The sequence below is a fragment of the Vombatus ursinus genome, unplaced genomic scaffold (assembly GCF_900497805.2).
Source record: "Vombatus ursinus unplaced genomic scaffold, bare-nosed wombat genome assembly UNPS02014809.1, whole genome shotgun sequence".
Taxonomy (NCBI): Eukaryota; Metazoa; Chordata; class Mammalia; order Diprotodontia; family Vombatidae; genus Vombatus; species Vombatus ursinus.
The window spans coordinates 6,486,519-6,511,991 of record NW_020954587.1 but is presented as its reverse complement, the minus strand read 5'-3'; the positions used below and the strand labels follow the sequence as shown (position 1 = coordinate 6,511,991).

Below are 25,473 nucleotides of genomic sequence, written 5' to 3'. Positions count from 1 at the left end.
TTCAGTGTAGACGGGAGCTTAGTCTCTAGGTATGAGTAAGATTGGGATAGGATGACGGAAGGAAGTAGGCATTACAAATCAAAGAGCTTCTTTGTATCATTAATACAATTAGTATCCAATTATCCTTTGCCTTGGGAGATTGGAATATCCAGGAAAACACATGGAAAAATCTTCAAATCACGTTTACTAAGGGCTTGTAAGTCAAGCACTGGGCTAGGTGCTGAAGATAAAAATGAACCATTCGTTTCAAACTAAGGCATTTTAAGCCACACAACCACCCCCACCCCCAAGGTTCTTTCACCAAACCCATTTCGTTATGGTATAGTCGTTTCCGACTTTGTGACCCCATTTGGGGTTTTTTTTTTTTTTTGGCAAAGATACTGGCGCGATTTGCCATTTCCTTCTCCAGCTCATTTTTACAGATGATGAACTGAGGCAAACTTGCTCAGGGTCACACAGTGTCTGAGGCCAGATTCAAACTCCGGAAGATGAGTCTTCTTGAATCCAGGCCCGGCACTTTACATTGCGCCACCTACCTGCCCCAAACCAACTCAAAGATGACGCTAAATGTAGAAATCTGCAATCCCACATCACAGGCCTAGTGAGTAGTCACGAAAAGCATTCTTTTGCTGAGAAGGGAGACAGTGGGTGTGGAATACTGCACAAAGCCGAATTGGTGTGTGGGCTGGTTTTGCCGTACTGCTTCCCCCAATTCCCCACCTCTTAATCTTTGTCCCTGGGGATGGGAGGAGATAATGGATGTGTTTACAAAGGTAAAGCTAAAACAAAAGATCGATTTAAAGGGTTTTTTTAAAAGAAAAATCCTCCGAGCACCAGGGATCTAAGCCAAACAACAAAGAGAACAAAAGTGTGGTCCTTTCTAAGACGGGCTAAGCACCACCGCATCTCCCCAGGGTGGCTGGGCTGAGCGTGGCCCAGGCGCACCGCGGCTCCTGGGACAACTGCGGCGTCCGCCCCAGCCCGACCAGAGGGGCCGGGGGCGGAGAATGGGGCGCGCCAGCGGACCTCCGGAAGCGGGGGGCAACCAGAGAAGGGAGGAACGGTGCAGGGGACCCGAGCGCCCGAGTTAGGTGGCAGTTGACTCCTCCCCATTCCGTCCAAACTAAAAGGGCGAGCATGCGCACAGTGCCTGAGTGTCCGGGCTTCCGCGAAGATGGTGCTTTCGGAGCTGGCCTTGCGCCTCAACAGCACGGAGTACAAGAACTGGGTGAAGGCGGGGCACTGCCTGCTGCTGCTGCGCGCCTGTCTGCAGGGCTTCGTCCGCGCCGAGGTGGATGCCTTCCACCAGCGCATCCTGTCCTGGGCCCCCAGCCTGGGCCCCCGCGCCTCCTGCATCGGAGGCGTGCGCTGCACCCCCCGGGCTCGGCAGGTGAGAAGGGCGTCCCGGGGCGGCGTCCTCACGCCGGCTCCCCCCTCCCCTTCCCTTTCCAAGCTGGCTGCTTCCTCTTCCTGTTCGCACCCTTTGTCCCTAGGCGTCCCCTAGGGACGCCCCCCGTTTTTCTGGCCTCAGACCGGACAGAGGTAGCAGAGTTGGCCGGAGGAGGTGAGGGACTCCAGACATCACTTTGATCCACCAGCGACCGAGCTGCCCTTGGAAGCAAAGAAACTCGAAAGAATTCAGACCCCCTCCCTCCCAGTTTTTCCCCCCACAGACCACCTACCCTCCCCCCCTTCTTTCTTACTCGTATCTCTTCAGCTCCCATGGGCTGTTAGACTCCTTAACCCTAACATCTCTCCCAGCCTCCAGACTCACATCTTAAGCTGCCTCTTGGACATCTCCAGTTGGACATCCCGTGAACATCTTAAAACTCATTATGTTCAGAACTAAACTCATTCTCTCCCGCCCCTCCTCCCCCAACCCTCCTTCCTTCCCTTCTTTACTGTTGCTGTGGAGGCACCACCATCCTCCCGGTCACTCAGGCGCTTCGACCACTTCACCCCCTATTCAGTAAACTGCAGTGGCTCCCCCGTCACCTGCAGAATAGAATGTATCCTCTGACATCAACGCCTCTCACCAGCTGGCCCCTTCTGCCTTCCCAGTCTTACACCTTACCCCACCCCCCACCCCCAGATACATGCTGTACTCTGCTATCCAGTGACACTGACCTCTTTGCTGCTCCTCACAGGGATGCTCCATCTCCAGACTGGGCATTTTCACCAGCTGCCCCCCATGCCTGAAATACTCTTTCCTCATCTCTATCTCCTGGCTCTATCTCCAGCTAAAATCCCACCAAGAGGCCTTTTCCAGTCCTTTTTTAATGCTAATGCCTCCTGCTGATGTCTGCTGGATTAGCTTCAATTTCCTGTACATTTCTTATTTGTACCTAGTTTGCATAATGTCTCCCCCATTAAACAGTGAGCTCCTTGAGAGGACTGGCTATCTTCTGCCTTTGACACCCAGGGCTTAGCCAGCATACCTGTCATATAGTAAGATGCTTAATAAATGCTTGTCAACTGATGTACCTTGTAAAGTCCTCGGACAGAGCCCCAAGTTCTGTGCTTTTACAGATAAGTTTTACAGAACAAACCCTTTCATTAAGGGGATTTGTTCTGTGAAGTTTGGATTCAGTCAAAGGGCCACACTTGAGGACCTAGAGGGCCACATGTGGCCTGAAGGCCACAGGTTCCCCACCCCTGGGCCAGTGACGCTCCCCTCACCCTCCATGGATGAGACACTCAGGGAGTACGTGGAAATCTTGTGGACTACCTAGCCCAACGTTATGTAGGTGAATTTTGTCAGGGACTGCTCATGTGGGCCTCTGTTTTTGATGAATTGAATGTCAGGTGCTAAAATGCAGCCACTCTTTCCCCAGCAAACTGGTTTTTCAGCTATTTGCTAAGCTAATGCTTAGTGTGGTAAAAGAACAGTGGATTTGGAGTCAGAGGACCTGGGTCCAAATCCAAGCTCTGACCTTTCCTAGCTGTGTGAGCAAGTGACAACCTCTGGGCCTCATTTTCTTAATCTCTAAAATAAGGAGGTTGGACTAGATGATTCTAAGGTCCCTTCCAGCTATAACTATGATCTTTGTCCTGTACTGAAAAGTGATAGTAAACACCTGCCAAGTCCACAAGCATTTATTAAGCACCTACTATATTCCGGACACCATGCCACACCAGCACTCTGCATCCGGAATTACTTCGAACTCCATATACCATTTTCCTTCCTCCCCTTAATTCCTTTTAGTTTCAGCCTCAATGTCAGTTGTGTGCAGAATGGAAAAAGGAGATTTTGAAACATCACACCAACAGAAATGGAGACATCTACTGGGGAAATTGCAAGCCTGAGCACTGGCCTTTTGACCCCTGGGAACTGGCAAAGGTAACTTCTTATCTAATACTTCTTTGATAGAGACCTATATTAAACCAGCATCAGGGAGCAAAAGGTGTGACCCAAATATAGGGCTGTGAGAACCCAGAGATGGAGTACAGGTGGGATTCAACTCAATTCAAGCAATCAATAAACATTTATTAAGCATCTACTGTGTGCCAAGCACTGTGTTCAACAAGCATTTGTTAAGTCTTTTATCACATACCAGGCACTGTGCTAGGAGCTGGGAATGTGAAGACAAAAATGAGACAGTCCCCAACCTCAAGGAACTTACTTTTTCTAAGTAAATAAATGATAGTGGATGAGAGAGATGGGTAGATAGATATGTATATGATAAATACAAAGTAATGGAGAGGGTGGAGGACAGGCATTAACAACTGGAATAGTAAGGTAGGCCCTTGAACTGAGCTATGAAGGAAGCTTAGTGTTCCCAGAGGCACAGGTGAAGAGGGGAGCACTCCAGATGTGGGGGAGAATTCATGAAAAAGCACCTAAGTAGGAGATAGGATGCTGTGTGTTGGGCTGGTGAGCCATTCTAGCTGAAATGAAAAAAAATGTAATTAGCATTAAGACAGACTAGAACTACATTATGAGGGGCTTTAAAATGCCAAAGGGGGTTGTATTTTGTCCTAGAAGGCATAGGGAACAGCTGCATCTTCTGAGCAGGGATGTGATCTGGACAGACCTGTGCTTTAGCCTGGCATCAGTGTTGAAGATGGATTAGGGAGCACAGAGGTGAGCAAAGATTAGGAGGTTTCTGCAAGTAGTCTAGGGGAGAAGTAATTAGGGCCTGAATTATGTTGGATATAGCATGTGCAGAAGGAAAGGGATGAATGCAAGAGATGTTCCAGAGGCGACCGAATGGATATAGTGAAAAGGGCCAAAGATGACTCTGAGGCTGCAGACTTGGGTGGCCAGAAGACATCACTGATGACGAGCCATATATTGAGAAGGGAAGAGTTTAGGGAAGCAGACATTGAGTTCAGTTTGGGACATGCTGAGTTTGAGGTGGTTCTGGATTCCAGTGACTCTTATACCTAGGAGGCAACTGGAGATCTAGAACTCAGAAGAGAAAGGAGGGTTAGATATATAGATCTGGTAGTCCTCTGCTAGCTGAACTTATGAAGCATAGAGAAAGAAGGCCTAGAACAGGGCCTTGAGGAACACCCACACATAGGGGACAAAAGATAGATGATTTTGTAAAGGACACTGGGAACAGTCCATCAGAGAGGTAGAAGTGTTGTTGTCATTAAAGCTTAGAGATTTAATTGATAGGGGCAGCTAGGTGGCACAGTGGATAGAGCTCTGGTCTTAGAGTCAGGAGGATCTGAGCTCAAATCCAACCTCAGACACTTGACACTTACTAGCTGTGTGACCCTGGGCAAGTCACTTAACCCCAACTGCCTCACCAAAAAGAAAAAAGAAAAAAAAAAGAAAAGAAAATGAATTGATAACAAAGCACTTACTACATGCTAGGCACTGTGCTAAACTCTGGGGATGCAAATAAAAGCAAACAAGACAGCCCCTGTCCTCAGGGAACTTACATTCTAATAGAAGACATGGTGGCCAGGGAGGAGTGTTTGGAACAGGAAAAGTCCTAGAGAACGGCGATTGGAGTCCCAGGACAATTAACTGACACTTCCTTTCCAGAAATGGTAGTGTTGATTTGATTTCTGTTCTCTGGGCTAGAATTGGAATGGAGTGAAGGAGGAGATGTTGGGGAGAAGTAGTACAGTGGGTCTGGGTCTGGGTAAGAGAAAGTGAATGTCATAAGTCAGAAACCTGTGGTTGAAGAGGTGGGAGCCTGAGTTCCAGTTTGCAGTCATGTCATGGAAATGGCGAGGAAGATGGTCTAGGGAAGAGAGAATGGCCAAAGGAATGGGTAGTCACCAGCATCAAGTGCTGCATAGAGGTCAAGAAGGTTGAGTGTTACCATGAGATCGAGAAAGATGGACGCTGAGAATAGGTCATTGAATTTAACAAGAGATCTCTGGTAACCTGGAGTGAGTGAGCTTGTTTCAGTTGAATGGTGGACCTGTAAACCAGATTGCCAGAGGCTGAAAACTGGTGATGAAATCTCTCTCATACAGGCCCCTTTCTCTCCTCTGTCCCAGGCCCTCATCATCTCACCCCTAGAATATTGCTGCAGCCTGCTGGTTGGTCTCCTTGCCTCAAGGCTTTCCCTGCTCTTCAGTCCACCCCCTCAGCTGTCAAATTGATCTTCCTAAAGCTCAGATCTCACCATGTCTTCCCCCATTCAATAAATTCCAGTTACTCCCTATTACCTCTAGGATCAAATATAAAATTCTAAAAAATTATATAAAAAATTTCATTCAAAACCCCTCACAACTTGGCTCATTCCTACCTCAACAGACGTCTTACACCATACTCCTTACCCCCCCACCCCCGAACTGTGCAATCTAGAGACAGTGTTCCTTGCACAAAACATTCCCATCTCCAGAATCTGGGAATTTACAGTAGCTGTTTGTTCTGCAGGCCTGGAATATTGTCCCTCCCCATCTCTGCCTCCAGACTTGCCTGGCTTCCTTTAAAATCCTATCTTCTACAAGAAGCCTTTCCCTGCTTACTAGTGCCTGCTTTCTACTGATTATCTCTAATTTAACCTACATATATATTTTGTTCAGTCGTTTTCATGTTGTCTCCCCCTTTAGACTTCAAACTCCTTGAGAACAGGGACTGTCTTTTGCCTTTCTTTGAGTCCCCAGCATTTAGCGCCGTTCTTAGCACACAGCAGGTATTCAATAAATGCTTACTGACTGAGTGAATAGTTGTGGTCCCCAGAACATTCTGGAAGCCTATGATTTAGAAGCTAAAGTCAGCTTCCCTCCATAGTTACAACAGGGTCCCTCTCCTCTCCTGAAATCCAGAGCCCCCTTAGGGCACTGACTGGGAATGGCACAGGGCTAGAACAACCAGTCTGAACTTCAGAGTTTTGGGGCCATGAAAATGGAAAGAACCGCAGTCTAAGAAGGTAATGTGGGTTCTCTCCCACATCCCCAGAATGAGCAGGGACTATAATAGCACCCTACGTTATTCCACTGACCCAAGAAGAAACTTCTGGTATGTTTTATAGAGGCAGGTGGGGAAGAAATAAAAAACCGAAGGTAGGATGAGGGGCTTCCAGAAAATGCTCCACAAATAAAAACTGTTTAGGTCAAGTCAAATTGGCCAGCACTAACCATTTCTGGAGAGCAGGAAGATGAAATTTACCCTAAGGGTTGGTTTGATAGCCCTAAGGAGATGCAGACTAATTTAGACATGACTGACTTTATATTCCATGTGACCTTGCAAAATAATGATGCTTTTTGTAATAGAAAAGGGTAAGAAATGGATAAACAAATTGTGGTTTATGAATGTGATTCCTCCGTGTTTCACTTGGACCCATACACAAAGGGCCACTGAAGTACCTTCCAGCTCTAAAATGATGTGATTTTGTGAAGGTGATAGACTGTTATTGCATCATATTAATAACAAATACAAGGAATTCAGGAAAATGTGGGAAGGATTGTATGAAATGATTCAGATTGAAATAAACAGAACCAAGAGGGTTATTTGGTGGTCATATATTATGATCACAAAAATACAAAGAAAAATACAAAAAGACATCATAATTCAGATCACTGTACTCAGATCCATCTTGATTGATGAGGACTGAAGCATGCCTCCAGTCTCAACTGAAAGGTGGTAGGCTACAGGAACAGAAAGAGGCATTGCTATTAGACATGGTAAATGTTTCAGTTTGTTTTTCTTAACTATATCTCTTTGTTATGAGGGAGGGGTTATTAAGTAACAATGTCCACTCATATAGAAACCATCCCTGGCCTTTAATTTTCCAGGTTTCTTGTGGTGATTCTTAAGAGGGGCTCCAATCTTATCCACCAGTGCAGATAACAATCACCACTATTTATCCTATGTTCTCCTGATGGCTCGTGAGCTCCTTTCTAGCTCTCTATCATCCTGTGCTCCTCCTGTAAATTCTTTACAGGCCATTCACCCCATGTGCTAGGGTCCTTTACCTAGATCTTCAGTGGAGCTGGCAGGCTGTCCAGCCTTCACTCTCATAATGTGAGCAGCCCAACTTCTTTTCTGGTCACATGCCTCTGATCTTTATGCTGCTTAGCCTGTTCACTTCTTAATTGGTAATATACTACAGCCTTCTCAGACCCATCTGTACATACCACAACATCACTCTTTGGTGGCCACCCCTTAAATTCAGAGACTTCAGAGTCTGTGGCTATTCCCATGATTTGTATCCACATTTCATCCCTGGGAAGACACTGATGTTAAAAAGACAAGGCTTTGTTTCAAGGAGAAGTTTGGGGTCATTAAAAGCACTGTGAGGTTTCCCAAATTTAAGCCAGCCTTTCTTTATCCTTTTAATGAGTTGTGGGTGCAATTCATTGTCCATTTTTAGTTTTTGTCTAGGATATGTTCTGATGTACGTACAACTATGTATCATAATCTGGACAATAGGCATTCTTCTCGGTCCCATGTGAATAGTGATTACATATCTCCCTTAGGTGACTTTATAATGTTCTGGGGCTTGATGTAACCAGCACAATGTCATCAGCTACCAGGAACATCTGAGAGAGCTTACCATCTAGAGCAGGGGTTCTTAACATCGTTTATGTCATGGATCCCTTTGGTGGTATGGTGAAACCTGGGTTCCCCTTCTCAGAAGAATATTTTTAAATAATTGAAGTGCAAAATTTCATTTAGAGGTTAGTGAAAATAAAGGTGTGTTTCTTTTTCCCATCTAAGTTCGTGGGCCTTCTGAAATCTATCCATGGATCCTATGACATGGGAGCCGATTTAAGAACTCCTGATCTAGAGGGCATATACCTCTTCTATTTAGATTCAATTATGGACATCTTCCATGACAGCAGCAAATACTTTTGGTACATATACATCTTCTGTCACATGCCTTGCTTCATATTAATAATCAGAGGACTTTAGAACAAAGCAGTTTCTGTTGTAGTACAATGGGAAGAAGGCTAAATTTAGTCAGAGGACCTAGATTTGAATCCTGGTTCTGCCTCTTACTACCTTCAGCCTCATTTTCTTGAGGGCATTGGGCTAAATAACCTCCAAAGTTTTTTCCAGGTGTGACTATGATCCTGTAATCTATGATTATATTTTAATATCTTAATTGCAGTCTTATATGATTGTGACCAATGCACGGAAGCCATCTTGTTGGAAAAGAGTCTTTAAGGCAATGTCTTTAATGTCTTAGAGTCTTTAATGACTCTACCAAGTCAAGTGGTTTTTGTAGTTAATAAACAGGAAAGAAAGTAGGATCTTGTATGCTCTATAGCACCTTTCAGTCATTTGTGTGATAGTAAAGATGGAGAGTCTACTAGTGTACTATTGAATGTTGCTTGTGAAAACCTGCCTGTTTCCCTTCTCAAGTCTTCGAGGATAACCTGAAGGGCATTATTCTGTCAAAAGATTTTTGCAGAGATAGGCTTATAGAGATAAGCTTGCTATTGATGCAGTGGCTATTGCCATTTTCTTAGTCTCGTTTCTCAATAACTACATGATTTTCCCCCCAGGTGTTTATTATCCTCTCCTCCCTCTTTCAAGTATCTTGAGAATTGATCCCTCAAGTTTTCACCGCTAGCACAGGTCCCTCCTGGGTATACATGGTCTAACCCAGCCACTCTGCCCATGTTGTTTTATTAGCGCCTTTTCTACTTCTTCACATGGGAACCATATGTTAAAAGTAGACAGGATGTAGCTACATTACATTATGGAGAAAATTTTTTAGAGAAATAGTGGCTTTGTCCTCTTTACATTTTTATTGTTAACTGCTTTTCAAATAATCTGGCATGGTTGTGCTTCATGCCAAATTTTTCTATAACCTTGTTCCTCCCTTCACTGTTTGTTACTGTTTTATGAACTGATACTGCACGTAATCTTCCACTCTGTAAGATTTTACAAGAGTTTATAGCCTATGCCAGTATTGCCCTTGGCTACCTTTTCTCTTCCCGTGGCAAAGAGATCAACTATTTGCTGATAAAATAGTTCTCAGGTTCTTTTAGTGTCTTCCTTGTGGTAATTAATTTACATGAAGTTAAACTTCCTTAGGAAAAGGTGATAGTCTGTGAACTCAAATAAAAGGAGACAAAAAGACTTAAATACACAATAAAACATTATTGAATTGGCAAGAAGAAACGAGGAAGAAAAACATAGCAGTCAAGTCTTAGGACCATTACTACCATGGGCTAGTTGTGAAATTCATAGATTTTCCCTTTTCCTATTACATTTGATGTGGTTTTAAGGGGAAAAAAGGCTGATTTATGGAGTGAAGGGGAGAGAAGCTAGGCCAGGTTAGTAATAAAGAATCTATTTTATACTGGATAATAGTGCTTTAAAATTGTATATATCTTTAAAAATGAAATATATGAATATATATTTAAAATTATATATATTAAAGCTTAAAACTGCACAGAATTTTGAGGACACTACATATGTATGTGTGTATTTAAAAATACGCACTAAAACATGCAGTAATCTAAGGGAGATTTTATACACACACACACACACGTGCGCACATTTTGATGCAATGGTTTTTGCCATTTTCTTGGTCTCATTTTTACATGATTTTTCCCCCAAGGGTTTATTATCCTTTCCTCTTTCAGAAAGCTTGAGAATTGATCCATCAGAGTTGTGGTAGCTTTAGCACAGATTTCTTCTGTGTGTATGTGTCTTCTGATTTTGTTTTCATTAGTAGAATATAGATATAGATACAGATACATGTATTTGTATGTAAGTATGTATAATCTTTCTTAGACTTCTATCTTCCTCTGTTTTACACTGAATCCTGAGCTACTGTAGTGGGTTGTGTTGTATGGATGTTTCTTTTACTTATCTCCCATAGACTGTGTCTGTTTGTTTGGGACTATCTGTGTTTTATAGTGCTTCTACTTTAACAGCACAACCACTTGTATTTCAATGAGAAAGCCTCCTTACTATTAGAATTTGTGAAACACTAGCACGAGTTACCAGGAGAGGTTATGGAGGATTCTTAAGACCTTTGAAAATAGGAGAAATAACAAATTTTGTGGGTTAGCCAGTTTTACTTGGGGTAAGAAAAACAGATTGGATAAACCCCTTCCTTTGAAATTTCTTTCAGAAAGTTCTATGATTATTTAGAACCCTGCTGCCCAACTTGTACTTAGGATTCACCAGAAACCTGATTCAGGCAAATTTTTGTTATTTAAAGACTGAAAAAACCTTGGTTGTTATCCTTAGGAAAATATAGATGTGATGAATGATTTGCAACTTCCTAAAGCGAGTGAGAATTTTGTGGGCTCTTACATATAGGCTTTTATGCCCAGGGGACTGGCAGACAAAAAAGGACCTGAGGAATGTGATGCAGTTGCTCTTCTAAGTCTTATCAACTCCTGTGATCACTTCAGGATTGATCGAAAGAAAGTCATAGAGGTAAGAACTTCCAGGTACTTCTAAACACTTAAGTTGTCTGATTTTAAATTTTAAGCCAGCCATGAACACCAGTGAACTGGCTAGTTTAGTAGTGGCCTTCACTGGAAAATATCAGTGTAAATCAAGTGTGGGAAATCTTTTTCCTATTGAGAACCTCTGATTCATAGAAAAAAAAATCAAGGACTACAAAAATGAAGCAACTTAATTCAGTTTTTGATGGGTTTGTAAGGTTCAAAGGTGGTTGTTTTTCTTTTAAAGAGATACAGAAATGTAAAATGCTCCACTTTTAAAATTAAGAATAGGTAAAATAAAAGCTACTTAATAAACAGAAGAAATTTTTTAAAATCACATTCCCCCCCCATCCCAACATATGCTCTCTTTCTGACATAGTGGCCTGTTTGCTTTTCTAATTTAAACTTGTGTCACTGTTCAACTATGATGTTTTAGAAATTATTATTATTCCTTAACTATGTTGGGGAAAAGAGTATGAGAAAAGGGATAAGACTGTTGTTTCAGGTGGATAGGACAGCACTAAAATGTCTAAATAAGAAGCTGACATGATTTGAGTCCAGGTCATTAGATCCAGTTGACCTTTGTCCCAGCATATGGAAAGAACTGACAGCTGTGACTGCTGAGCTGTCAGTGATCTTTGATAGATCATAAATTGAATGGAAGAGGTGTGACGAGACTGGAAAAGGAAATATTACCCAGTTTTCTTAAAACTGAAGAGAACTAAGTCTGCAATTATAGGCCTATGAGCTTGAATTCTATTCCTGATAAAATTCTAGAATATATTATTTAAACAATGATTAGTAAACATCTAGAAAAAGTGCTGATCACTATCAGCATGGTTTCTTTAAAAAAAAGAAAAAAGGGCCATGCCCAACTAACCTCATTTACTGACACATTTTTAGACTAAATCAGGGGAATTTGTAGTTAGCATTTACCTAGATTCCAGCAATAAGATGTCTTGTCTCCCCAAATTAGAGTTTGAGCTCCTTGAGAGTAAAGACTGTCTCACTTTTTCTATTTGTATCACTAGTACTTGACATGTAGTTAAATACATGTAGTTAATACATATATTTTCATTCATTTAGAATATTTGACTGTCTTTCCTGCTAGTCTTGTATAAAAGATGGAAAAGGGTGAGCTGCACATTAATACATTGAGTTATTTGAAACTGTTTTGAATAACTACACATAAAGAGTATTTATTAACTAATTCTAATTAGCTTAGAATCACGTCCTCAACAAGTATGTGTTAAGTACCTAGGCTAGGCACTGAAGATGTAAGTACAAAGAATGAAGGAATCCCTACTCACAAGAAGCTTACATTCTAACATGGGAGGCAACAGGTACAAAAAATATATATATACAGTATGAATATAAAGTGGATAAACAAATACAAATACATACTAAGTAGTTTATACATAGTAGTTTGGGAAGGAGAACCCTGGCATCTGGGGGAACTAAACAAGATTTCATGCAGAAGATGGTTGAATTTTGTCTTAAAGAGAGACTATGAAGCAGGGTTAAGAAGGGAATGTATTCTAGGTATGGAGACAGAAAATACAGAGTATTGTGTGTGAGGAACAGAGAGAAGGCCAGTTTGGTTAAATCACAGAGGACAAGTAGGGGAATAATGTCCAATGAAGGGGGAAAAAAACATGTATATAGCCCCTGCTATGTGCCAGGCACTGAGCTAAGCACTTTACAAATATGATCTCATTTGATCCTCACAACAACCTTTTAAGGTAGGTGCTGTCATTATTCCCACTTTACAGTTGAGAAAGCTGAAGCAAAAAGAAGTTATGTGACTTGCTAGTAAGTGCCAGAGGCCAGATTTGAACTTAGATCTGCCTGACTCTAGGCCCAGTGCTATATTCACTGAGCAAGCTAGCTGCATCTGTGAGGCTACCTCAGTGAAGCTGGAAAGATAGATTGGGACTAGGTTGTCAGTTTATATTTTATGCTGGAGGCAAAAGGGAGCTATTTATTTGGAAATAAATAGGAGAGTACAGGCTATGACAATAATCTAGATCAGAGGTGTTAAGGGCCTGAATTAAGGTTAGTGAAGGAACTAGATTCAGATGTTGTGGGGTAGAAACAGCAAGATTTAGTAACTAATTGGATATGTGGGCTGAGGGAGAATGAGGAGTATAGGAAAATGCCATGGTTGACAATCTGGGATACTGGAACAATGGTGGTAGTTTTTGATAGAAATAGGTTAGCTTGGAAGAGGGGAAGGTTTGGGGGTCAAGATAATGAGTTCAGTTTCATACATGTTGCATTTGAGATGTCTCAGTAACAGGCAATTTGAAATGTACAATACATAATTGATGATGCTCAGGGGAGAGCTGCTAGATATACAGATCTCTGAGTAATCTGCATAGACATGGTAATTAAACCCATAAGAGCTGATGAGGTTGCCAAGAGAGTAAGAACATTTCATGTGATGATCCCCAAGGGTCTTTCTTTGGCCCTGTACTGCTCTCCTTTTTCTCAGTAACTTAGAAGATGGGAAAGATGGCAGGTCTGTTAGATTTGCTGATGACACAAAAGCTGGAAGAAAGAGCTAACATAATGAATGACAACCAGGAAAAAAAAAAGATCTAACTTTTTTTTAACAATAGGCCAAATCTAACAAGATAAAATTTAATACTAACTGTAAAGTCCCACACCTGGGTTCAAAAAATCAATTTTACAAATTGATGGGGAATCTTGGCTAGATAGAAATTAACATGAAAAAGAACTGGGGGCTTTGGTGGGCTGCAATATGACAATCAAAAAAACTAATGCAAACTTTAAACTTCTTTAAGAGAAGCAAAGGGTCCAGAATAAGGGAGGGTGATGGTCCTGTTCTATTTTACCCTGCTCAGACCACATTAGGAGTATTCCAGTTCTGGATTTCACATTTTCAGAGAGACATTGATAAGCTGGAAAGCATGCAGAAAGAAGATAGTGAAGGGCCTCAAGTTCCTAACTTTATGAAAATCAGTTGGAGGAACAGGGAATGTTTAGCCTGGGGCAGAGAAGAACGTAAGGTGACAGGATAGTTCTCTTCAATTACATGTAGGGTTCGCATGTAGAAAAGGAATTAGGCTTGTTGTGGTTGGTGTAATGAGCTGAACTCAGAACAAGGGATGAAACTCAAAGAAAGCAAGTTACATCTTCGTGTAAGGAAAAACTTCCTAACAGTTGGAACTACTAAGAAATAAAGAGAACTGATTTAAGAGGTAGTATGTTCCCCAGAATGTTGAGGATGTTGTAGAGGCATCTCCAGTCAAGTATGAATTCAGTTAGATGGTCTTTAAGGACATACACAAACTTGAAGATTCTGTGATTCCTTCTTACTTTTAGGTGATTAAGTGTCGTAATGAAATCATGCACTCCTCAGAAATGAAGGTCTCTTCTACATGGCTGCAAGATTTTCAGAAGAAGATTCAAAGTTTTTTGAATGAATTCAAGAATATCCCAGAGATTGCAGCCACAAGTGCCAGAGTAGAACAGGTAAAAATGTCTGGTGACTATATGGAACAAAGAAGAAAATTCTGCAAACATCTGGAGTTTGGATCTTATAGGGTTTAACCCAATTTTAGGATTTTGATACAAAAAAAGAGAGTGCCCCAGATAGGTTCATATATGACCTGAAATCCTCCTGTACTTAGATGCTTTTTTTTCTACTGTCAAAATGATACCAACACAGCCCCAATTAACAGCTTTTAATCATAATCCTTATTGAATGATTTTAAAAGACTATGTTTTGAATATAAATGAATTAATATATGTTTCTTTTATGGATCCAAATAGCTACTGACATCTGACTGGGCTGTCCACATCCCTGGGGATGATCAGTTGGATGGGCCTGAAAGTGAAACCAGGATTCACCTCAGTGAAAGTGAAATCAACGAAATAGAAATGGAATTACTAAGGGAAAAACTTCAAGAGAATTATCTTCAAGCAGAAGAGCAAGCAATATCACCTGAAGAGGTAAAAAGCAGATATTATGTGTAAAAATTCTTTTAAAAAATCCATTAGGAGAAATTAGTAATCCAAGCCATGCTTATAATGAACATTTCCTGTTCTGGTTTATAAACCAAATAATTACTGACAATGAATATTTCGTAAATACAGATTAATATATATTTTTAAAGTATGAATCAACTGGTTACTATGTTAAAAGTGTAAGTCAATCAATCAATAAACTTACATTAAGAGCTAATTGTATACCAGGCACTATGCTGAGTGTTGAGTATACAAAAAGAGGCAAAAGACAATACCTGCCCTCAAGGAACTCATTCTTATAGGGAGATAGCAGGCAAATAATATGTGCAAAAAACTACCGTATTTCACCACATAATTGTTGCAGATTTTATGCCAAATTTTTTCACAAAAAAGTGGAGTACGACTTTTAAAATTGTGCCAGTATTACTTAAAAATCATTTATTACTAAACTGTCTTTGCTGTAGGATTAGGACGTACAGAATACTTGTGAATATATGTTAAAATTAAATATTGACAATGCACATGCACTGAGAACTCTAGGCTCACATCTCTCAATGCACAAGAGATAAATTCATATTCATATGCCACCGGTGAATACATTGCTCCTCTGTTTACCTTTTAAGCGGCGTGACAAACAGAATTATATCATGCGACAATTATGAGATGAAAGGTTACAAACCAATTTTGGACTGAAAAAACAGGGAGCAACAATTATATGGTGAAATATGGTATATACAGAATAAATAGAAAATAAATGAAAGAAGGCACTAGAATTAAGAGAGGTTGGGAAAGACTTCCTGTAGAAGATGAGATTTTAGTTGAGACTTTAAGGAAGCCAATTAGCAAAGATAGGAGGGAGAGCATACCAGGGATGGGGTATGCCAGAGCCAAGAGATGGAGTATCTTCGGAACAGCCAGGAGATCAAGGTCATCAAATTGAATGTCAGAGTGTAAGGTGTAAGAAGACTGGAAAGGTAGGAGAGAAAGTAGAGGCACCTATTGTTGATGGCCATTTCAAGTAGTTTAGCCACAAAAGGCAAAAGAGACAGTACAATGGTGGGGATAGAGAGCTAAAGTGAGAGTTTTTTGGGAAGACTTGGGCATGCTTGTAAGGCAACGGGAAAAAAAACGAGAAATTGGGAGGGATTGAAAATAAGTGAAAGAGCGGGAATGACAGAGGGGCAGTTTCTTGGAGGATACAAAATGAAAGGGAATCATTTGAGTAGGTAGAGGGTTGGCCTTGGTAGAGCAAGGCTACTTCATCCTGTGAGACAGGAGTGATGGAAACAGTAGTGGCATATGGCATCTATGTGATGAGGAAGACAGAGCTCACAGTAAATGTTTTCAGTTGTTTCTGTAAAATATGAGGCAAGGTTCTCAGCTGAGGACTATAAAAAACAGCAATAGAAACAACACTGTATGCAGACGGACATCAGAAGTATTATAGGTCTAATTAGGCTAAAATCACCAGGATACCCTGAATTTCAATTCTCCTGAGTCCTTTTCTTCACTTGTCCTACTGGTAGCATGGGTAGCATTTGCCACTGGCTGCTTAAAACACAAGGAAGATAATCGTTTGGTTGGCAAGGTGGTTTTTTCATGTAACTTCTCTATCCCAGTAAGTCTTGGAATAAGAATGCACTAATTCTGTAGCAACTGCAGTGCGCAAGACAAGGCTACCCTGGGAAGTGTGATTTCCAAAAATGAGGAAATAATAGTCTTTCTGTATACTGCCGTAGACACTACACAGAGTATTGTGTTCATTTCTGAATATCACAGTTTAAGAAAAACATGGATAACCTAAGGAACATCCAGAGGACAGGCACAGGACAGTGAAGGATTCATACTAAATTGGGAATCACTTGCCAGAACTGGGTATGGTTAGACTGGAGAAGACGGATCTGAATTGAAGGGGGGAGGGTAGGATACAATAGCCTTCTTCATATTATTGGAAGGGCTCTCATATGGAAGAGGAATTAGACTTGTTCTGCTTGTTCCCAAAGGACAGAACTAGAAGCAACGTGAGGACGTTGACAAGAGGCATGTTTAGGACTAATGTCAGGAAAAAATTCCTAAAAATTAAAGCTGTCCAAAAGAGGAATGGGCTGCCACAAAAGGTGGCGGATTCCTGGAGTCTTCAGGCAAAAGATTGATGACAACTGTTCAGATCTATTCTAGTGGAGATTTCTTCTGCATAAGGGCCAGACTGGATGCCACTGAGGTCCTTCCCAATCCCAAAATCTATGCTTCTTTTAATAGGTGTTAAAACTTAAATGAAGGGTTCTCATTCTGGAGTCTGTGAACTTGGTTTTTTAAAAATATTTTGATCATGGTACATCAATATAATTGATTTCCTTTGGAGCTTTCTGAATTTTATTTTATGCATTTAAAAACATTATTCTAAGAGTTGGTCCCTAGGTTTTATCAGACCACCAAAGAGTTTCATGACACAAAAATGGTGAAGAACTTCAGCTTTCTCCCCTATCTGCCTCACCATTGCTGTCTGAGTGTGGGGGCGAGGAGTATATTAGCAAGACAATAAATTTTATGCATTTCCCAAAGATCATGGAACAACAGCAAGAAACTCCAGTTATCATTCAAAAGTAAAAAAGATATTTGTATGGAGAGAAGTCAGCAATCAGAGTTCCTAAGGAAGGGGACGGGAGCAAGGGTATTTCTGTAGTGCCTACTATGTGCCAAGCACAAGGCTAAGCACTTTTTACAAACATTCTCTCATTTGATCCTCATAGCAGCCCTGCAGAATAAGGGCAATACAGTTGAGGAAACTGAGGCATAGATTAAGTGATTTGCCCAGGGTTACACAACTAGTAAATGTTTGAGAGGTGAACTTGTCTCCTTGATTCCAGGCCCAACACTATCCACTGCATGATTACCTGCCTCCAAGTAACGTGTAAGACAAACACTAGAATGGCTCAGTTAAAATATGATGGAGAATCTGCAGAGTAGCAGAGATTCTGAAAATTAAAGATTTATAACTCAAAAATAAAGAAATACAATAAGGAGAAAATTCAGAAGAAGAGGTGCAAAAGATAACTTTGGATTAAACACAAGGAAGAATTCTTATTACTAATTACGTGTTGATATTCACTCATTGACTATTTACTGATAGTAAATATTTAAAATCTTGAACAAGATTCCCTGTTCTGCTTTTGGGTTGGACTGGATGGTCACTGAGGGATTTTGTTAATGGGTACTAGACTTTAAAGCAGGAATTCTTAACCTGGGGGTATGTAAACGTGGTTTAAAATTTTTTTTTATAATTTTATATCAGGATAATTGGTTTCCTTTATAGCTTTCTGAATTTTATTTTAAAACACTTTTTGTTTTATATTTTATTTTATAATATGCTTTATTTTGAGAATTTTAAAAGACCATTCTGAGAAATAGTCCACAACCTTTACCAAACCTGCCAGAGGGTTCCATGACACAAAAAATTGACTAAGAACCTCTTAGAATTTTATAATTTTTAATCACAAATCAGTTTTATCTTTAATCAAGAAGGAAGATTCTGTTTACCAAATCTTCTCTTTTTCTAGCACACCTTTAATTCTGCCTTGCTATTTTAAAATGACATTTGAGTCAGCATTCATTTTCCTTTTAAAGTCCCTTTGCTGCAAAGCCCGGATGACAGAGGTGAAACTTGGTATCTTACCTCCTAGCAGCTGTGGAATGCTGGTCTGGTTGGAGCTAGAAGAGCCCATCCTGAGACTCTCTCATCTCCACTGCCATTGCTACCATATTTTTTTCATTTCTCTCCTGAGGCAGCTATATTCAATTTTCATGCTCATATGACTAGAAGAAAATGACAGCAGTGCCAGAAGAGTAGGCAAGGCCCTACTCCTGAAACACTACAAGAGTAGAGTTTCCCCTCACTGTAATTCCCTATGTTTGCCATTCATTATAGTATGGGGCCCAATAACTTTTTTCCCTTTATATTTAACAATCCAAAGTTATATTTTTTTCAATACAGATAATAGGAATGGAATGACTTGGGACTGACTTAAAACTGGTCCATTATGAAGATGAGAGTGACATTGGCACTTTAGAGTAAATGTATAGTGGTATGTAAACAGAATGCATGAAGACTCCTCAGGGATAGCAAAGGACATTGTGGCAGCCATAGCTCATAATCTCCTTTTATTTTCTATAGTTTGCCTGAGCCTTACCGATACATAAAATTATAAAAAGGGGGGATTGTTAAAATATACAGCACATGTATACAAATGACAGTAAAGTATTTTCAGCAAAAGAGCCAAATGGGATCAGCAGCTGTTCAGGCTGTGTTTGGATCAAGGGACAGCTGTACAAGGGGTGCATTCATCAGAATGCAGCTTCAGGCTTAGCAGAGAACCATGTTGGGTGGGGCTGGAGCCATAAGGCATCTTTCACATGATCCTTTAAAGTGTGAAGATGCTCATCACTCTTTTTATTATTTGGATTTTTTAATAAATTTAGCTAAAATCCTCTTGTAGAAGAAAAAATAAATGTCTTGGTGTTCCCTGCTCCAATTCAAAAGCAGGCAATCTAAGGTTAAGAAAATGAATGATAAAGCTTACCTCCCACCTGACAGAGAGGTGATAGACTAAAGGTGCAGGATGAGACACTTTTAGACAGCCAATGTGTAGATTTTCCTTACTTGACTCTGCTTATTTGTTACAAGGGGAGGCATTTTGGGGGCGTGGGGTAGGAAGAAAGTGGGAGGAAGGGGTATGGTGATGTGATGCCAAGAAAGAAAAGAGGATCAATTAAAAAAAATTTTTTTAATGAACCGAAGAGCAAATTAAGAGGAAAAACATAGCTCTAGAACTAATATGTTGAATTTATTCTGTGTTATGTATAATAATGTATATTACATATTACATATATTACATACAATATATACATACAATATATTACATACTAGATGTTTTAATAAAAAAGTTGTATATTTGTAATAGTTTCATATAATTTTTGTTTTTTACTTCGAATGGGAAATGACTATGTTTGTTATGTTTGTCAAGCTTAGAATAGTAAAAATTAAAATCCAGGAAAAAAAATAGGGTAGACTCCCCACCAACAAAAAGCCCTATTTCTTTAGGCATTGGTAAGGGGACATATCCCTCAGAAATTGTTGGAGGGCTTTAAGTAGAAACTACTACATCTGCATGGCTACAATGAGGATCAAATGAGATCAGATCCGTAAAATGCTCTGGCAAGTATAAATCTCTATATTAATGTTAAATATTAAGGGGCAGCTAGGTGGCGTAGTGAATAGAGCTCTGGCCTTGGAGTCAGAACGACCTGAGTTCAAATCCAGCCTTAGACACTTAACACTTACTAGCTGTGTGACCCTGGGCAAGTCACTTAACCCCGATCGCCTCACCAAAAAGCAAAAAAACAAAAAAAAAAAAAATATGGGCAAGAATATTATGTTCAGCTGAGATGATACAATATATGCCAGGCAGAATGTTCAGGGCAGCTAAGTGATGCAGATGGATACGGTTCTGATCCTGGAGTCAGTACTAGCTGTGTGATCCTGGACAAGTCACTTAACCCTGGTTTGCCTCAGTTCCTCATTTGTAAAATAAGCTGGAGAAGGAGATGGCAAACCACTCCAGTATCTTTGCCAAGAAAATCCCAAATGAGGTGACGAGCAGTCTGAAACTACTGAACAATAAGAAGTATGTCAAATAGCTGAGTATCCAGAACAAATGAGTAATACTAATTCCATGGTACTCAGCACTGTTCGTATCACATTTGGAGTATTAAGTTCAACACTGACTGTGACATTTTAAGAGGTATATTGACAAGGGAGACTAGAAATGTAAGAGGAATTGACACCTCGTTATAAGACATAGAGCTGAGATAACTAGAGAGATAAATGATTACCTGCCACCACAAGATAACTTCCTTCACCCCCAGGGCTGGGCTTTAAAATGAAACGCTTGTGATAATAATTTTCAATGTAAATGTCTTGTTTAATTTCACTGTTGCAGATCATTAAAAATGTACAGGCAATGAAGGTCTTCCTAAGAAACAACAAGGATCTTGGAATTAGTTTTGAAAAAGAAATACAAAAGTTGGAAGATCTTAATCTACATTATCAAAAAAGGTGTACAGTGGAACCTGGGGAGTAGGTGCTTAAACTGGTGGAGGTTGCAGGTGAGTTTTAATGCACATATTTTAACTGAGTGACAGCTGTCTCTTCTCTAATCTCTTCTTATGGGGGGAATATTAGGGTTATTTCAGGATTTAAATAATATTTAAATTTTAGGATTTCAAATGATGTATGCTACTGCTGGAAGATGATTTTGTAAGAAAGAATAGACTGTGCTGGATTTGCTTCAAGTAATGGTTTCTTAAGTATGAAAAGCAAATTGATGTATAACAAAACTCAGCAATTCTTATACAAACACAACTATATTATTGTTTTACTTTTAAGAGAATTAACTTTATATCCATAATAGATTTGACGGGGGTGGGAAGTTCATCCCTAAAATTGTCATTTAATAAATATGCCTGTTTCATAGGTAACTGTAACAGGAACAACTGACAATTTTAAGAAATATTTGTTATTATTCTATGAAAACAACCCATAAAAGTAACCTTTAGTTTTTGCCTGCCTTTTCTTTGAAAAATTAATTTAAAACCCTTATTCTTTCATTTCAGGGATTTCTTTAGTCAAAATGAAACATATTACCCGAAGATCATCTTGATTCCAGTCTCATTACTGAGGCAGCAAGGTGGAACTGGGCCTGGAACTAGGAAGACTTAAGTTCAAATTTGGCCTCAGCCACTTACTAGCTGTGTGACTCGGCAACCCACTTAACCTCTGTTTACTTCAGTTTCCTCAGCTATCAAATGGAGATAATAACAGCACCTGTCTTTCAGTATTGCTGTGAAGATCAAATGAGCTATCTGTATAGTGCTGTATATATATCTGTATATGTGCTAAGGCACATAGTAGGTACTATATAAATGCTTATTCCCTTTCCTCCTTCATTACTGGAAACTTTTATTTGAGGAGGAAGAATGTATATAATAGCAAATGGAAGTCTTTATAGTAACAAGAGGGATTTTTCTTCAAGATTCTTCTTTTTCTTTATGATTAGAAGTTTGGGTGCTCTATCTTCTCCATTCACCAAATTTTTTAAAAGTTCTTATACTACAACTTTCTCCTACCCAATAGTTACTTTTTTATGGAAAAAAAAAGTTAGGCTTTTTTCCTACTCCTAAGAGAGCTATAGAAAGAACCTCGGCAATGCTAACTTTATAAATGTTAAGTCAGTGGATATGTCCACTGCCACAATATTGCTATTTCTTACTGCCTTGGCCTCAAATTCCTAAAATTAGAATTAATGGGTTAGATATAAAAAATAGTTTCATGATTAAATTTCAGTTATGTCATATGGATGCTGTTCCCAAAATCTTTGCATTTATTACAAAAATCAAGCTAAACTGCTTAGTATGGCAGTAGTAAGCTCAGCTAATGAGAATGGGCATAGCTAGGGGGCTAAAAGTGGGAAAAAGTGCTACATAACTACAAAAGAAAAAACCAAGTGCCAAACTATATAAAACATACTCAGGAGATCCATGTAAAAGGCAGTACAATTTTGAGGATACTAAGAGCTAGATTCTCAAAATATCTAAAAGGGAGGACGATACCAAACACTTGTAAAGTCTCAGGCCTTAAAAGGCAAACCAGAAATTACTCCCAATCCATATGCCTACATTTCTATCTCTATAAAATTTTTAGAAGAATAACCTGCATCCACATTAAGGAATCCTTGCTGAAGGCTTGGGAAGTGAACAAGCAAGCACTGGCAGAAAGTATTCTATAGCAAACCAAATCTTTACAGACTGAAAGTGACTGAAAAGTTATAAAGAAAATAAGATCCCACTCTACTAATTATTAAAAAGCATTTGACTCAGTACAGCAAAACACTGAGGCCCTATGCATATGACAAATTCTGTGGATAGAGCGCTAGGCCTGGAGTCAGGAAGATCTGAGTTCAAATGTGACCTCACTAGCTGAGTTGTGTGACCTTAGGCAAAACACCTAACCTCTGTTTGCCTATTTCCTTAATTATAAAATTGGGGTTATGATAATAATAGCACCTACTTCCCAGGGTAGTTTTGAGGATCAAATGAGATCTTCATAAAACTCTTAGCACAGTGCTAAGAGTATTTCCTAAATAACTTATTAAATCATAAAAATTTCTTGGAAAGATGTAACAACAAAGATACTGTTTAATGACCCTCTTCTATTCAGTACTATTAAGCCCTGGAACCCTACAGAACCTCCTAAATGAAATCCATGTCCATATTCATTCAAAAGTTTAGCCTAACTATACATACTGGAAAACCCAAGTAGCTGAATAATGTCTGTTTTCTAAACTGTGATACAGACAATCCATCAAACCAGTCCATCAGAACAAATTTGGGGGGGGAAATAAGCTGTATGTAAAAGAAATTCAGTTTCACATACAATCTTTTTTCTCTTCTTAATATATGGAAACGTTTGTTTTTATTGTTTTGTTAAATTCATAATACACCCACACATACTTCTTGAACACACTGCAAATAGATAATGAATTGCACCCAGAATCAGAGAAGGAAAGCAGGCTGGTTTGCCTTGAGGCAGTTATACAGGCTTTTAGACCCAAAGCTTTTCCCTGAAACAAAGGCCTATTTTTTTAAATATCATTATTCTTCTGACGATGTCTTATGGCTGAGTTACAGAATACCAGCCTGGAAAATTAAAAGTTGGAGGTCACCCAGAAAGCAATGACAAGAGGCATGCTGCAGATATTAGGCTGTAATGTATTGCCAACAAGAAACTGCATGTATGCAAAAGAGAAAGAGTATAAAAGATGTCATCAGAAAGACATGACCTGTACTGGAAGAAAAAGCAAGGTGGTATCTATGGACAATTTCTGTGTTCCTTTGATATCTACATAATGATGGTATCTAGAGAACCCTCCAGCACGTTGGGCAGACCCACTTTTTAGAATTTATGGGAAGATATGGACAAGAATCACACAAAATGAAAAGGGATAGATGGGTTGTGATAGATCTGCATTGTTGAAGTACCCATATCAATTGAGATCACAGATCCAAAGAAGTATCGTATCAGCATTAGATTTTTTAACTTCCCAAATGAAATCTTACTTTGTTTTTGTTTTTTACATAATTTTCTTTTGACATATTTAACACATCCTAACATATATCTTGGCAACTCTAATAGAAAGGAGGGATGTGTCCTTTAACTTTGACAGAATGGTACTAATAATGATGGCTGTAGTTCATCATTTTGTTGCCTCCGTGTACTACAAAAGCCTTAACTAGAATGGGACAAATGAGCCACAAGATGCTGAAATGGAGGTGGGGAGAGAGAAGGGGAGGGAGCCCAATTCCTCATAGCAGCAAGTGCCATTCCTGTAGCATACCCCCTTTTCCTCCAAAGTAGAATTGCTCTCAGGGTCCCATTATCACGTCCCCCCTATCCTAGGGCCTCCCTTCCCCTCTGTCCCCTGTGGATATTAATCTGTTAACTCCCTGTTGACATTCACACCTGCAAATGGGTGTGAATGGGACTATCCTCCATTGCTTCACAACCCCACGTACACACTCTGGCCTGTACGGGTACACACAACTGCTCCTGTTTTGATCAACGTTTCTATTTAGGCCCTGATTTCTTCATTCTGCTTCACTTCATACAGGTCTTACCATGCTTCTCATAATTATTCATAAAACAGCTATGCCTAGACTGAAATGTTAGTATATGAAAATACTGGTTGAAGCTAATCCTTGCTACTGAATTTCAAGTGAGAAATTTAAACATACTCATGGAAATTCAAACCCATCATTGCCTGACAGCTGACCTTAAAAGAAGGCAGGAAAACCTTGTTCAAATAAAAATGGTTAAAGTTGATGGGAGAATATACTGATGGTAACACACTCTTCACAGTTAAGAACTTTGATTTTTTTTTTTAATCTGTGACTCGTGGTGCAGTTTCATAGCCTGTTATTATTGGAAGCTCTACTTCTTGAGGTCTAAAACATTTTGCACCAAAAATATCATTTTTTCCTAATTTACCCAGCAGTCCATAAATATTGTATGCCATACTGTAGATCATATCACAGGGCAAATTTGTTCCTAATTTTCCTAATCACAGACTAACCTCCAAGAGTAGAAAGACCAGACAGAGTGAATAGCAGCATCTTTTTGGTCGTCCCAGGACAACAGTACAGGACTGACCACTATCTTACTCATTTACATTTAGAGACCAATGTGAAAATGTGGTCCTTGATTCTTTTAACCATCCATCCGAAGTTGAATACATCCTATAGAATTGGGGTGGCAGAGTTTTTAGTCTTTTTTTTTTTTTGGTTGTTATTAATACAAAGGAATGCATTTTACTACAGAGAATGTTTGGATGTGTACATCCTTTCTGCCCAGCTCTCTCTTCCCACATGATGCTTCATCTCCGATCTTTCACTTTCTTAGAAAGACTTCCATAGCAAAAGATAAAGGACCTTCCTCTTTCCTCAAGCCCAGCTAAGGAAATAATAATCTCAGCTTTGTAAAGAGGCTTCAGTATCCTGAATCCTTCACCCTGTGACCAACAAAAGGTCTTGGATCTGATATCC

The 25,473-nt window shown here is 39.7% G+C and overlaps 1 protein-coding gene across 3 annotated transcripts; it reads left to right on the top strand.

The window, feature by feature from the left end:
- The first annotated feature begins 1,052 nt into the window (after positions 1–1,052).
- On the top strand, positions 1,053–21,660 carry CUNHXorf38 (chromosome unknown CXorf38 homolog). 3 transcript variants are annotated; one of them, XM_027875538.1, is made up of 7 exons: positions 1,053–1,390; positions 3,212–3,340; positions 10,697–10,816; positions 14,176–14,325; positions 14,626–14,805; positions 20,817–20,982; positions 21,490–21,660. In XM_027875538.1, exons 1-6 carry the CDS (start codon positions 1,175–1,177, stop codon positions 20,955–20,957), a joined length of 936 nt encoding a protein of 311 aa, XP_027731339.1. In that variant the 5' UTR covers positions 1,053–1,174; the 3' UTR covers positions 20,958–20,982; positions 21,490–21,660. The 3 variants fall into 3 exon arrangements, with proteins under 3 accessions (XP_027731339.1, XP_027731338.1, XP_027731340.1); XM_027875537.1 differs by having other exon boundaries at positions 3,206–3,340; XM_027875539.1 differs by lacking the exon at positions 1,053–1,390 and adding an exon at positions 1,438–1,564 and having other exon boundaries at positions 3,206–3,340.
- The last annotated feature ends 3,813 nt before the right edge of the window (positions 21,661–25,473 follow it).